We start from the raw sequence: 14,712 nt of genomic DNA on the forward strand, positions 1-14,712 counted from the left end.
TCACGCGGATATATTTTAATTTGTATTTAATCAGAGCGGTTTAGGGAACATCCCCAGCAATCCCTTGACAGTGCTGTGCTATTAAACACAGTGCAGTGATCCCTACGGACCGCCACATCTCAGGCGATGTTCCCATGAGAACTTCACCCGCAGCCCGGAATACCGCTTTACCCTACCCATTAAAAAAAAAAAAAAAAAAGTTTTTTTTTTTTAAGTATATATAAGAAAAGTCCACCAAAACATTCCCATGCAGCCTTACATTTAAAAGTATTGCTACAACTGATGCCTTGAACTTGACCTTAGATTTGTTAATCCAGGAAATATATTCAGTGAGAGGAAAAAAAAAATCCTACCGCGTTGCCGCTGATGAACAAGAGTTTTTCTGCCTACAAACTCAGGATGCAAAATACACACCAGAGTTATGAGATACACAATGTGCCCTCTAGACTAAGAGCAGAAAGCTACAGAAAATTAAATACCTCCACGCCGAGGCAAGCTCGTCGTAGCTAGACTGCTCCTGTGATGCCAAGATTCAGTTTTGCCACGGAAATTCAAGTCAAGGTAATCGACTGGGATTCTCAGCTAAATTGAGTTTTATAGGATATAAGGTTCTCTCTAGCGTACATTGAATTTTAACAGTGATTTATAAAGGTATTTCTTCTTCTTCTTTTTTTTTTTTTTATTTTGCCCAACTCGCCAAGAAACACATTAGATTTTACCATACTACGCCGCTAACTTTATAGGAGAGCCTTATTCACATATCGTGAAACCCACCGAAAGTAAAGACACATCTTCATCAAGGGCCGTTTCAGCGGGGGCGGGTACAGGAAGTATCGCTATACCGGGGCTGTCAAATCAATGACTTCAAAGCCCCAACTTCATATTTTGATGGACTCCCAGAACTGCGTTATAACGAAGGTACCTGAACTTGTGCACCCTTTCTGGGAAGCTGTTGGTCTAACACGAGCTTAAAACACGCGCCGCAGTTGAAGATGGGACCGTTTGCCCACGTACATCTCCGCCGGCTCTGTAAGGACTGCTTCTTGCCTCTCCTTTCCCGTGTCACGCAAATATACCCATAAAAATAGCTCTCCGTCTAAGCCTAATATGGCTGCTCTTGCCTATGCCGGGGTGTAAACCCGCTCCCCGTCCCGCTTATTTCCCTTTCCCGACTCATCAACAAACGCTAGTACCAACATCACTTCTTACAGAAATCGGGGAGCATCGGCAGGATAAGTCCACACCGCAGAGGCCAGGGGAATTTGGGCAAAATCCCCCGAATCAGACCAGACAGAGCGTGTGAGGTACTCTCCCTTTCTCTTTCATTTTTATTCCACCCCCGCCCCGAGTGTCCGCACAGCACGGTATTTTCATTTTACAAACCCTCACGTATTTAAACATAAACCAGCCACTAGCTGGAGACGAAGCCTATCCAAGACCTCTCAAGTATTAAAATCTATCTTTTTTTCTTTTTCTTTTTTTTTTTTTTTTCCACGTCTACTCGAGGGCATCTCGAAGGCTAAAACCAGTCTTAAAAACCCCTGCTTTTCCATCACTCCTCGCCCAAGCCGACCAGAGAGGCCGATTTATACGACCGGGAATAAATAAAAGCACTTCGCTCGGTGCGTGGAAATCAAGGCGATTACGACGAAGTTCAGATTAATTTAAACTGGCAGGTTACGACGCCCGGCTGGCGTTTTTCTCTCTACATACACATAGGCAACGGCGAGAAACAGACAGGTTTAGCATTCTTCCGCCTCCTTTCCTCCACACAGATACCTCCGTCCTCCTCCCCGTCTCTCGAAAGTTTAAAACCCTTTTAGAGGGAATAAAACCAACCGGGAATAAAACCAACCGGGAATAAAACCCGGGAGACGCTTTTTTCTGCCCCAACTTTACCAGAAAACCCATCGCAGCAGAAAGCCAAGCAACCAGCAGCTCTATCTGCAAGCCTGCCTGCATCCTGGGTTCTGACCCCAGCCTCTCCCGGCTCACTTTCCTGCCAGGAAGTCTTCTTTTGCTTTTCCATCTAGGTTAGGCTGGGAAGCAGCATCTCTGGGAAAGGTGGAGCCCTGCACCCAAGGTGGGAGAAGCAGTCAGTCTTACTTTTTCTCAACGGGCTCTCCGGCTCTCTTAGCATCAGCCCACGCAGCCTTCTTCACCCAGTGATCCCCCCCCCCACCCAGCCACAGCAGAAGCGGCACTTCGGCCTCATACAGCGTGGGAGAAAGGGAGAGGGGTGGGTGGGCTAGGGGGAGAGTCTGGGAAACCCTTCACAAAGGCCTTCCAAATGACTTTGCTCCAGTCACGCAGGGGGACCGGGTGGATGTTTGCTGTTGGCCTATTTGCTTAGTTCACCACCGAGCAAGGGTAGAGGAGAGAAACATTCAACCGATTCCAGGAAGAGCATGAAAATCTTACCCCAGCATCCAGAAGTCTCTCGCCTGCGCAAAAAATATATCCCCACGGAGACTGACAGCTAGGATCCCGCGCTGGGCTGTAGACCTCCAGATCAACGAGGATGGATTGCACATTTTTTTTTTGTTCATTTCCTCCCTTATAGATTAAATATACCCGGTCCACAAAACATTCCTTCTCGATCTTTCAGTGACTTGGGTTGCTGTTGATCTGGGATTTTATATAAATATATAATTTTTGTTGTTGTTGTTCTATTTGTTGTTGGTCTGCCTTTAGATGGAGAGAAATCTGCCACTAAGGACACATCGTCCTTCACACCAGCTTCAAGCAAAATGCAGCAATATCACAGGCTAATGACGATTATTGTTGCTATTGTTACTACCGTTACTGCTATTTATTTTTTCCTCTCTCTCTGTCTCTCCTGGTCCCTTAGGATTTCCGATGGCGATTTGCACACAAGGTGACGGCAGGAGGCTAAAATGCTGTCTAATGCCATAGATTCCCATCGCAAGAGAAGGAGGGAAAAAAAAAAAAAAAGTCCTAGTGTTTTTGATCACGGGACACCCAGCCGTTCCTCCCCAGTACACCCCGGGTCACAGTACAGTAATGACCGTGGGTTGTGCGTTGTAGGACTTGACCTTTCCTACGTAGAAGAGGGCGCTTTCCTCCACGCTACAGGGAGGGAAGGGAGGGGGGAGCGGCGGGAGGAAGAGAGATCCTCTCTTTGGGGATGGTTAATCACAGTTCAGATCTAGGAACGGGCAAAGCTTCTGCCTTTCAGCGCGCCATGTTGAAGCTATTCACTGGAGGAAAGAAAAAACCTTTTTTTTTTTTTTTTTTTTTTTGAGAGGGGTGCGGAGGCGGGAGGGAGGTCGAAGGGAGGAGGGAGGGATGAAAGACTTAATGAACGTTTGCATTTCGTACCCTAGTTAATGAATCAACTGCATTAAAGGGGAAGGGGGTCCGAGGGGCAGGGAAAGGCTCACTGCGTGATTAAAACACCCGCGGCCGGGGCACATCGGCCTGGCCCAGCACCCATGTCCCCGCCGACCCGCGCCGAAAAGCCACCCCTTGGTCCCCCTCCTCTTCTTTTTAGACTCCTTTAGCGGGCGAGAAGGCGCAAGGCCATCTCTTCAAGTCATCATTAAAGTGCATTAAAACGCGTCTGAAAGTTATGAATGGCAACAAGCGGGCTTTTGGCGCCTGCCAATATTTTTTTTTTTTGTATTAAACGCTGTCTTGATTTTATTGCTAATGCTGCCCACGGAGAATGCTGAAAGGCATGACTTTTTTTTTTTTTTTAATATATATAACTTTAATTTACAGGCTAAAGGCCGAGATACTGATGCGATCTTTCTGACACATACAAAATAAAGTCTCTGGTCTGGAAGCGATGGGGTGATTTTATTTTCTGATCGTTTCGATATTGAGCACCGTATTTTTCCCTTTTGCTTTAGAGGCCATCTGAAGTCTTTAAGCAGGAGTCTTTCTGAGCAAAAGGCGGCCGAAAAAAAAAAAAAAAAAGATGTAGCTTTGCAGTTTTACTTACCATTCTTTTTCGAAACTAAGTCCCTGTCAAGGTTTATTTCCCAGAGCAAACCACCTCTGCTACTGCCAAGTGCTCGAGGAGGGGATGGATTAAATACCGGATTATTCTTTTGATGGGAAAAAATACAAAACATTTGCTGTACCCGTCCGTCCTCATCAAAGACTCAAGGCCACTTTTTGTCCATGGGAATTTCAATTCTGAGGGACCAAGGACGTCTGGAATTAGGTGAATATAAACTAACATATCCAGACCCTGAGAATTAAAGCATATGTTGCTGAATCCCACAAGAATTACTTAAAGTGAAACTGAACTCGTATTTTTTTTCTCTTTAGTTATGTTTTGCGTTTTACACTGGGAATGAAATACTGCTCTGACATTAATGTTTCAATAAATACGCTAAATATACAGTAATAACTTGCTCCCTGCGTCCCTTGCGTCCCCCTGCACATCCGCTAAAATAATATACCTAAGATTTTAATTTCCAGGGAAGCTGAGAAAATAGAGACCCTACTCTGCTTGTCTACGTTTTGTTTTTCAATTTTGCCTTTGTTTTATTTACAAATTCAAATCCTTCTTCTGGCACTTTTTTTTTCATTTTTACCGCCTGCAAATAAAACTCCTCGCACATATAACTCTATACAGCAAGCCAGGCACAATAAGTTCCCCACGACCATTTAAAAACATTTATCGGTAACGCGGGGAATATAAATAATAATAATTATCTCCGGATCGCGTGCAGGGACAGACGTCGTGAAGCCCTGTATCACATCGCTTGATTATTTTCGTTGGTGATATATTTACTTGTAAAACATATTAGGGATGTATTTTAGGACGCTGGCGGCAGATTGGTGAGAGGGGAATATGTAATACAACAGCAATTTGTACTTGAAAACGTATGTGCCAACAGCTTTTGGACGGTAAATGAAGGTAATAAATAACACGAACACCCACCCCCCCGCCCCCCCGCACACCGGCTCTCCCGCAAGCTCCAAGGCCGCGTCCGAGGGATGGGGCGCGGAGGGATGCGTGGGTACAGTCTTGGGGAGTCATGAACGCAGGAGGACCGGGGCGGGGAAGCTTTCGCGACTCGGAAAACCGCGGACAGTCCCGTCTAGGTGCCCCGAGTGGGCGCAGGGGCCGCGGGGCGGGAGGGCTACCACTGGGCACCGCCGCTCCCCACAGGGTCCCCTGGTGAGCGGGGGACGGAGCTCCCGGCCTCTACTCACCTGACCAAGCCACTCGCCCCCGGGGGAGGTTTCCCAGTGGGGGCTTCGAGCCAGGTCCGAGGAGGAGGCAGAGGGTCCGAACTCGCGGGACGGGATGCGGAGCCAGCGGCGCGGCCACCGCACCACCCGGGTGTCTAGGGGGACAGAGAGCCCGTCGCGGACCTGATCCTGCTCCCCAAGCCGGCGCTCTTCGCCGCCGCGGGGCCGGGAAACACGACACACTCCTGCTTCTGAAGCCTGCGAAAGCCTCGGCGCTGACTTACGTGGGAGTAGGGGTCCCATCCAAAATGTTACCTTACTCCCGCCAGCGATGGCCAGTCCGACGCTCCCCTTTTTACTCTGTGAAATATATACGCGGCCGAGCTATTTCAACAGTAGTGGGAATTTAAATTCGCTAATCCACGGTCGGTCTAGAAACGCTTAGCAGATTTGAACGGTAGGTCAGTGTGAAAATATAATCTTCAAACGCTAGCTCGGCTAAAAGTAACCTTTTTTTAATTTTTTTTTATTATTATTCAGTAAAGCTGTTATTTTATTAATGTCGGCCATAGTCTCGTTGTGGGCTCTTTCCAAGGCGTCTCTGAATTAATATCGCTCTGAGGCACGGTGTGAAAGCAGCAGATCCAGCCTAAGATACGGAGGGCTCCACTCCTGCTTATCGCCCTCATCTTCGACCTGCAGTACATGTAATTTGCGGCATGCCTCATGGAATAATTAGACAGGTTGCGAAATATAACGGAATAAATAGAATTATTAACTCGGAGCGAGAACAAGTGTAATTCACAAGTGGCTTTCTCTAGGCCATTTATCTCCTTCAGGAAAAAGCGTAGCGATGAGTTGGAGGAAAGGCGGCCGTCTGGTGCCCATGGCCGAGGCAGGACGGCGGGGATCCGGCCACGGACGGCTGCTATCGCGGGTGGGAGACCGGGCCCCGCAGCCCCCGACCTCCGGCATAAGGTGCAGCCGGTTTGTTGCCCCGCTGAAAATCCCAGGCCGCGGGGCGGCTGCGGGGGATCGCGGCAGCGGGGAGTTGAGGGGGTTCCACTCAGGGTCCCCTCGCCCGTGGGCAAACTGGGCCCTGCCCACCAGAGACCGGTTATTGCCTTCTCAGGCCGGGTAGGGGCTGCCCCCCGTCACCTCACAGGGACACACTGTCACCCCACGGCACAGCCCCACCGGCTGCCACTTGCGTGCCCCTCCCTGGCTATTTTTGCAGCGGGACGGGGGACAAAGTCCCCCCCAAAAAGCCTCAGACAGACCTCCGACGGGATACAGCCCATATTCCCACGCTCCGCGGCCGCGGATGATAGCAGCCCCGAAAGTTGCGAGTGGCGGGCGGATAACGCGCCCGCACACGGCGGGAAGGCTGAAAACCCCCACGGAGAGCCGAGCCCACGGGACAACAGCCTCTTGGAAAAGAGATCTCACTCCTGCAGGCCTTTTTGACCTCAGTTATTGCACGAACGCGTGACGGCCCGACACGAGGGGTAGCAAGCTCCCCGCGCCGCTCGCGGCGGATGTGTGGCCCTTCGAATTTCAGAAATGTAAGGCTAGAAGCACGCAACCACCGCTGTGCGTGATGCCCCTCTAACGCGCCGCAAAGGTCCGCCGCCAGCCTTAATTATAGCCACAGACCACCGCAGGATACCACTCTTTCTGGCCGACAGAACTCGCCCGCTGCTCACAACATCGGTGGGACGTCGGCTCCTCACACCCCACCGGTATCCCCCCGACCGGCATCCCCCTCCGGTTTTCACCCCCAGCCCAGCCTCTGCAGAGATCGCGGAGCACAACCTGCTGTGTGCTTTGTCTCGCAGCGTCAGACATCTGACACGCATGCACACACACACACATATATAAAAGAGGATATGTGGCTGTCTCTGCGCGAGTCCCACGCGTGTGCGCGACCGTCCGTGGGGACGATGCTGTGTGGGCGCGGCCAGGTGCCGGCGCAGAGGGACCATTGCCACCAGGTGGCGCTGTCGGCCCGCGGATACCGCCAGCCCGGGGAGCTGTCAAAAGTCAAGGTCACAAATAGGCCTTTTTTCTTTTCTTTTATTTTCTTTTCTTTTTTTTTTTTTCTTTTCCTTTTCCCTCAAGGTCAAGGTTTCAGACCTTCCCCGTCCTGTCATCGCCACGCAGCCCCCCTCCCCTCACCTCCCCTCGCCACCTCCCCGCCGAGGCAAGGCGAGGCTGGGCTGCGTCCCCCCCGTCCCAGGAGCCGCCCGCCCGACTCCATTTCCCGGCGAGGGCTGTGCCGGTGTCATCCTGCTCTTCCTCCCCCTGGCCCCCAGCCCCGCTGCAAAACCACTGCTCAACATTACCGCAACATTTAGAGTTTAGGAACGCTGGTAAACGGGCGTGCTTGCCCCCGGATAAATACTCTCCAGGAAAAAAAAAAAGAAAACAACAAAATAATCCACCATATAAACTACATAATGGCAGACAACAGTATTACATTTACAAGACACATACATTCTATTTTTCTTACAAAATGCACGTAGGTGTGGAAAAATAAAGAGTATTCCTTTCAGGTTTTATTACAGTGACTATTTTATTAACACTACTAATACTACTACACCTATCTACACGTCTTGGGTTTCCATTTTTCAGTAGAAATATATAAAAAAAAAAGAGGGTGCACAAGTACATTTTCACAGTGCGCTGTTTTTTTTTATTATTTATTTACAAGATAGCTTCTTATAGTGAATAAAAACAAAATAATGTGCTGGTTGAAATAACTGATTGGATTAAAAGGTGCTGTAAAAAGAATCCCTAAACGTTCTACTGCGGCCTCATAACAGACAATAAACAAGGAGAAAAGACTAATTACTTATAGATCAAAATATAGATTATATAAATCAAAATACTTCTGGGGAAAATGCATGTCAGTTCAAAGTTCTTGGATATTTTTTCCCAGGAAGGGTTGTGTTTTTTTTTTTTTTTTTTCCCCACTGTAAAGAAACGCCAATGTTCACGGTTTTTTTTCTGTCCACCCAGAGTCAAATATTTAAAAATTTCCAGGGGTTTACAATATTAATTCTTCAATATTATTTGAGGTTTAAAATAGGTAGAGTCCTTCAAAAAGTGTCTATTGTACGGTCTGCAGGAGAAAAAAATAAACAGCAACAAAAAAAACCATCCCAGTTCAGATGTCAAGAAATCATCTTTCGAACACAAAAAAAATAAAACCGAAAGACATCTCCAAGCAAATATTTTCCTTTCTATACCCACTAGTTTGTGAAGTTTTAAATTTGCTATCAAGATAGATCCTCCACAGAGCTTCCTTCATTACTGCTGTCTCTGAAATCCTTATTCAGTACCTTCGAGGTTTATTATTACCTTTTGACATTAAATGCATTGCTTAAAAACATACAGTAATTGTACTTTTTTTTTTTTTTTCCACTATGGTTTACCTGAGCAGTCATTCAACATACAGTTTGGATTGCAATGGAAGAAAACCAGCTTATGTGTCCACATCGACCTCTTCACGTTAACCAGCTCTTGCACCGTGGCCACGAAGAGTCTTCTCGAGCAGTAAGGCCGTAGAAGCACTTACAAGTTTCTCAGAAAATCGTGTGTCTTAACTTAAAGTACATCTCTCGGGGCTGGGCTTTACAGTCTGTCAGTGATGCTAGCTGGCTGCTTGGGATTTCAAGAGAACTGTCAGTTTTAACCATTTTGCTACAGCAACATTAAAAAAAAAGAAGAAGAAGAAGAAGAAAATGTATAATTCCAAAGATACAGATCTCTTGTTCTGAAAGAAGAGGTTCATTGTCTTTTCTCTTTTTAATTATTATTAATAATTATTTAATCTGAACACGGAAAAAAAAAAAGTCCTGAAACTTTTGAGTCGCTGCTCCTCCATTTTTAATCCATTAACTGGTAGTCTTCAATTTGTTGATCACTTTTTTCTCTTTGACCCTTCTGTTTTGGAACCAGATTGTGACCTGTCTCTCTGACAGATTTGTGGTCGCCGATATCCTCCTCCGTTTGTCTTTGGTTATGAATTTATTTGTAGCATATTCCCTTTCGAGTTCTTTTAACTGGACCTTTGTGTAAGGCACGCGCTTCTTTCTCCCACGCCTGTACGAGTTCGCATCCGAGGGATGAGAAACGACGTCTGGAACAGAAGGAAAAATCGGTCGGGCAAAAGCGTTAGAAAATCGCTGGAAACGCTTAGGACATCTCCAAGTGGGAGAGGGGCTTGGAGTCACAGCGCGCTCCCCCGCCTGCCCCGGTCCGGCTTAGCTACTAAAGCCCGGCTCAGCATTTGAGATTCCTCTTTCCTGGCCGCAGCCGGACAGCTTTTAGGGACGGAAAGGCTCGCTTCTGTCAGACCGAGGAATAAAGAACAACAAACTCCGTCTGAGGGACACCGGGAAGAACCGCGCCGGGGCTGCGGCGGTTTTCCCCAGCCTGCCTTCCGTGGGTTTTAGGGGAAAAACAAAACAAACCAAAACACCGCGGAGCCTAACGTGGCCCTTCTCAGCTGTTTCCTCTCCCGGTGCCGAGCGGGCGAGGTGGGATGCGCCGGCGGGGGGCAGGGGGGCGGCACCGGTGCCGCTGCAGCGGGGGCCGGGGCATATGCGGGCCGGAGCGGGATGGGCACGGGGACCGCGGGCGGGGAAGGGTCAACCCGGGGCGGGGGGGGCTTGCCGGTGGGATGCCCGGGAGGGGCGAGCGGGGGAAGAGGAGAAGGAGGGAGAGTTGGGGGGGGGGGGTAGGGGTAGCCATGCAGGTGTATTACCCGGGAGGGTAGATTTCCAGAGGTGAGGCGGCTGGCTTTGCTCTTTGGGGCAGTACACTTGCCCGTTCCACCCGTTGGTGATGGCCCACGGCTGGTAGCTGTCCATGGGAAGCAGGGGGTCGTGGCGCGGCTCGCCGGGGCCACCGATGGCCGGCACCACAGGCACGTCCAGGTAGCCGGGCACCGGCTGGTAGGGCCCGGCAGCGTAGCCCTGGTAGAAGGCGAACTCCTTGGCCCTCGACGTGAACTCCTCGCCGGAGACGGAGGTGTCGACGTACTTGTCAGCGAAAGTGGAGGCGGGCTGGGCGCAGGACTTGATGGCGTTGTGGTGGGTCATGCGGCAGGGGTAGTAGCCGCTGCCGAAGTAGCCGTAGGGCAGCGCGGGGCCGGAGGGGCTCTGGACGGCGGCCGAGCAGGGGCTGCACTGCTTGACAGCGGGCTCGGCCATACCGGCGGCGGGGGCCTCGCCGGAGGTGTAGGCGGCGGCGCTGGGGGCGGCCAGAGGTGCGGGGTGGGCCATCAGGTTGCGGCAGGGGTTGGCGGCCGCCGCCGCCGCCGCGAAGTTGCTGCCGGCGTGAAACCCGTCCATGTTCTTATTGATCTCATCCAGGCTGTTGTCGTAGAGGAACATGACCGGCTCGATCCAGCGGGGGTGGAGGAGCACGGAGGCTGTCATAGCCCGCTCCGCATTGAGACTAGTGGCTCTTTTTTAAAAGCCCCAAAGACTGAAAAAAGAGATCCTCAATCTCCGGGACTTGACCGCGGCTGACGCGCCAGTGTCGCGCCAGGCCGGCCCTCATTGGGCCGCCCGCCCCCACGTGATATGCAAAGCGGCTGATAAACATCTGAAGGAATAAAGTGGGAGATAATTAAATAACGCAATAACCGCGCGGGGCCGGGTCCCGGCCCGGGGGCGCGGGCACGGGGCGCGGGCACGGCGCGGTCCTGCCGTTGTCGCCAAGGGGGGGGGGTTGGTGGGGGGCCCGCCCGTCCGCCCTCCCTCCTTCTTCCTCCTCCCTCCTTCCTCCCGCCGGCCCTCCCTCCCCTCGCCGCGGGGCCGGGAGCGTTTTGGCCCCGTTGTTGCCGCGGCGCGTTCCCCGAGATGTGGGGCTGCACCCTTCCCCCCACTCCCCGCACTCTGGATACCCTACCTTGCTTCTTCCCCTGCCCCTCTTTCCTGGGGCCCTCCCCGGCCCGAGGGCCGCGGGACTCCCGGAGGCCTCCCCTCATCTGCAGGGGGGAGATGACCGTCTACCCCCTTCCTTCCAAGGTCTGAACCGCCGTCTCCCCCCGGGCCAGATAAGGCTCTCGAAGTGGAGGCTCCCAGGATCCTTTCCGAGTGTTTTCCTCCTTCCTTCCCGCCCGTCAAAAGCCCAAGACCCACCTCGCTCCTCTCGCCACAAAGCCTCACAAGTCAGACCAGGAAATCCCTGATTTTATTTATTATTATATTTTAAGACGGGCTCGGGGAGCGGGAGGGTTAACTGGATCTCCATCGCCATTCCGCTGTATTATTTCTTACTGTAATAATAAAAAGCGGGGCCTACAATTCGGCTTGAATCTTTCTTGGCCGTAAAATATCACGACGGCTCGTATAGTACGCACACGGACCCACTGTGCTTTTTGGTGCTGGGAAAAGTGTTTTGTTGCCTGAATTTTTTTTTTCCCCCGAATATCATATCTCTCCGCAAGCGAAAGCTAGGAAAAAAAAAAAAAAAAGAAAAACAACCCAAAACAATTGCATTCCCTTTTCGCGATACATGTTAGAATTTTTCGTAGGGCAAAATAATTTCAATTTTTCATATTCCCCGTGCCTCCCACCGCGGCGCGGATGTGTTTCCTCCTCACAACATTCGCGCAGCCTTGAACTCAAAACGCTCCGTCACCGATCTATCAGCAAACTTGACCTAAAGCAGCGTTCGTCTCGTCCTTAACAGCTATCAGCCCTCACACATGTGGACAAAACAGCCCCAAATACTCCCATCCTGAAAACTAATTTTTTTTTTTTAACTGCATTTTGCTTTGTTTTGCCCCTGACAGCTCGGCGTATTTATTATCCTATTGTGCTTCCCATTGACGTTGTAGCATTGTTTTGCCCGCAGTGCTACGAGCGCAGAGCAATCCCGGGACGTACATTGTTGCCGAGCAGGCTTTTCCTCGCCTAGCGCAGAGTCGCCAGCCATGAGAAATAGCCTTTTTGGCGCCCATGGGTTTTTTTTTCTTTTTTTTTTTTTCTTTTTTTTTTTTTCCAAGGTGCTTTTCCCGTGCGATGGGTTGGGATACCTGAAGTCTCTGTCATTCCCCTGCTCATTTGGCATTTTAGCCGCTTTTTCTCCCTTTCGTTGTAGCCAATAAAGAGTTCCCATTTTTACTTTAGCATGCTCTTTTCCGCATTCTTCCTCATGGCCAAAAGCAAATATTTATTCCCCGCATATTTTTCCTTTTCTTTCAGGCTCCAGTTTTGAAACCTGTGGATTTCCCCTGCCCAAACATCGCTTGACTGGCGTGAATTGGGTCGGTTTGTTTCCCTCTGTTTTCTCGAGGCTGCTTCTCAAAATCGAGTTGCGGCGGGGTGGGAGGTTGGAGGGATGGGGGGGGGGGGGCGGGGAGGGAAGTCTGGATGGGGCAGCGCTGTTTTACATACGGGTTAGACACGGCTGGAGGCCAAGGTCAAGTTGAAAGCTGCAGTCCAGCCAATGTAAGAGCTGTCATTCACAGCCCCAAGATCTGTCTGATTTGTTAAAAAGCGGATAGCCGTAAGAACACTAAACTCCCCTGCCCCAGCCCCCACCTCCAGACTCTTCTGTCCCTCAACCTCGGAGCGTTTCTCGCTTATCTGCCTCTGCTTTCTAAGCCCCTTTCCAAGAGGAAGGAGAAGCCATACAAACCCGTAGCTTTCAGCCCCCGGTGCAAACTGTGCAAGTGGCGAAGGGTTGAGGGGGGAGCAAAACGGGGGGAGAGAGAGAGAGCATCCGGTCTGCTGAGCTTTGGTGGTTGTGTTTTTTTTGTTTGTTTGTTTGGTTTACCCACTTGGGGCTGTTCCAGCCTTGTGTGTGAGGGGGAGAAGGGAGATTAGCTGAGAGAGCTCTCTTTTCTCCCTTCTCTGCATCTCCCTCTTTCTCTGCTAGGGAAGAGGGCCGTGCTTTTCACTGCTGATAAGAGCGGTAACACAACTGTCCCCTTCCTCTGTGTGCCGAGACGTGGGTGGGAGTCAGGGAACGGGACCGTTTCCTCAAAACAGGCAAAATGGCATCGGCAGGGTGCGTATGCAGCACCAGAAAAATAGTCATTGCCGGACACGGGACTTTATGCCTTTGTTTTTGGTTTCCAAAATTGACTGACTTTTAATAAATTATTGACACCTAGAGAAGAGAAAAGCCCCTTCAACTATTTCAGATTCACTCCCCCGCCCCAGTTTTAATTCCCTGGCTATAATTCCTTCCTGCCTTGATGGGTGTCTGCCATTAAATATTAGAAAGGAACGGTGAGGACTGAAAGCATCGAGCAGAACAGATGTTCTTCGAAAATCATGGACCCTGTAATGAACACCAGGGATAAAAATATGCCCGAGTCTGCCCCCCCCCTCCCCGACATCCCCCCGCCTTGAACGTATGCCATTCCCTACCCATTGTGGAAGGGCTTTTGTATTTTTGCAATATAAGTCTTGGGATGCGCTGGATAAATTAACCAAAACTAAGAAAGAGTTTACTTGAAGCCACTGATTGATTTGGCCATGCTCTACAAATGCCTCATTTTTGAAAATTAACTTGATAATTGAATACTTCCATGCATGCAACTGTCAGACCAACCGAAGCTTCTTCCAATTTTTTTTTATTGTATTTTTCTTGTGAAATACAGTTAGGATACAGCAAATACAAGTCCATGGAAGAGCCCCAGCATTTTCCAAGAGATCTGATTCAAACCTCCGAACTGCTTTGCATTTATATAGCGTGTAAAACATCTTGGAGAGAAATACATCTGTTAAATCGTTTCCTCTAAAAGGAATATTAATTCCTTAGGGAGCAAGAGGATGAACAACCGTGATCAGTAGGAGGATTTTAAAAGGTGCTGAATCCTTTCAGAGCCAGGCAATTTCTAAGCGATTTTTCTATTCGGCGGCAGTGACCCCTTGCAGTGCACGGCCATGCCCATCGCAGGTATCACAAAAAGCTCCAGTGGCATTTTCTTCCCTTGGCTGCACTGCGAGTGGTCAGATGTATTTAAAATTAACCCACTCCTCAGGTGTAAGACAGGGCAGGATTGGACCTTAGCAAGTGCTTTGAAGCAAGTCACTATGTGCTCCTGACGCCACGAAGCCAAAGGCAGCCTTGCCATAGCGAGGAATGCAGGATTTTGGCCTTAAACGATAAAATATATATTAAAAAAAATCTCACCGTGTGATAGGAATATGTCCACTAATTTTTCTAAAGAGGCCTTAAAATTTCGCTTTTCTTAGAGAAACCAGAAGTCCTTTCAGCTGAACGTCAGGTTTTGCAAATTAGGAGTTTGTCGGAAGAATATCTAGAAGGCTTCCCGCTCCCCCCACAACAACCCTTTGTGTGATAACACAACACACGCACTCTCCGGAGCCCTGCCGAGGGAATGCCCGGCTAAGGGGAACTCTGATTCCTTGTAGGATCATCACAATCTTACGAATACAGGAAAAAAAAAAAAAAAAAAAAGAAAACAACCCAACTGTCACCCGAGGAAATCCACTCTTACTTTCCCATCCACTGCTTAGAGCTAATCAATGAGCGTGAAGGAAAAAA

At 49.8% G+C, this 14,712-nt stretch overlaps 1 protein-coding gene across 1 annotated transcript; it reads right to left on the reverse strand.

The window, feature by feature from the left end:
- Positions 1 to 9,071: 9,071 nt before the first annotated feature.
- Positions 9,072 to 10,619, reverse strand: HOXA13 (homeobox A13). Its single transcript, XM_086741815.1, has 2 exons — positions 9,944 to 10,619; positions 9,072 to 9,316 (listed from the first exon to the last, which is right to left on the reverse strand). The coding sequence occupies exons 1-2, from the start codon at positions 10,617 to 10,619 to the stop codon at positions 9,072 to 9,074; spliced, it is 921 nt and encodes a 306-aa protein (XP_086597941.1).
- Between the last annotated feature and the right edge of the window lie 4,093 nt (positions 10,620 to 14,712).

This window comes from Chlamydotis macqueenii, chromosome 2 (assembly GCF_036417535.1).
Source record: "Chlamydotis macqueenii isolate bChlMac1 chromosome 2, bChlMac1.mat, whole genome shotgun sequence".
Taxonomy (NCBI): Eukaryota; Metazoa; Chordata; class Aves; order Otidiformes; family Otididae; genus Chlamydotis; species Chlamydotis macqueenii.

Bases quoted from the DNA above. Each gene is read 5' to 3' on its own strand.
- HOXA13 (XM_086741815.1), bottom strand. From the start codon at position 10,619: ATGACAGCCTCCGTGCTCCTCCACCCCCGCTGGATCGAGCCGGTCATG. The intron at 9,317-9,943 runs GTAATACACCTG...CTTCTGTTCCAG, and splicing joins CTGGAAATCTACCCTCCCGG to ACGTCGTTTCTCATCCCTCG.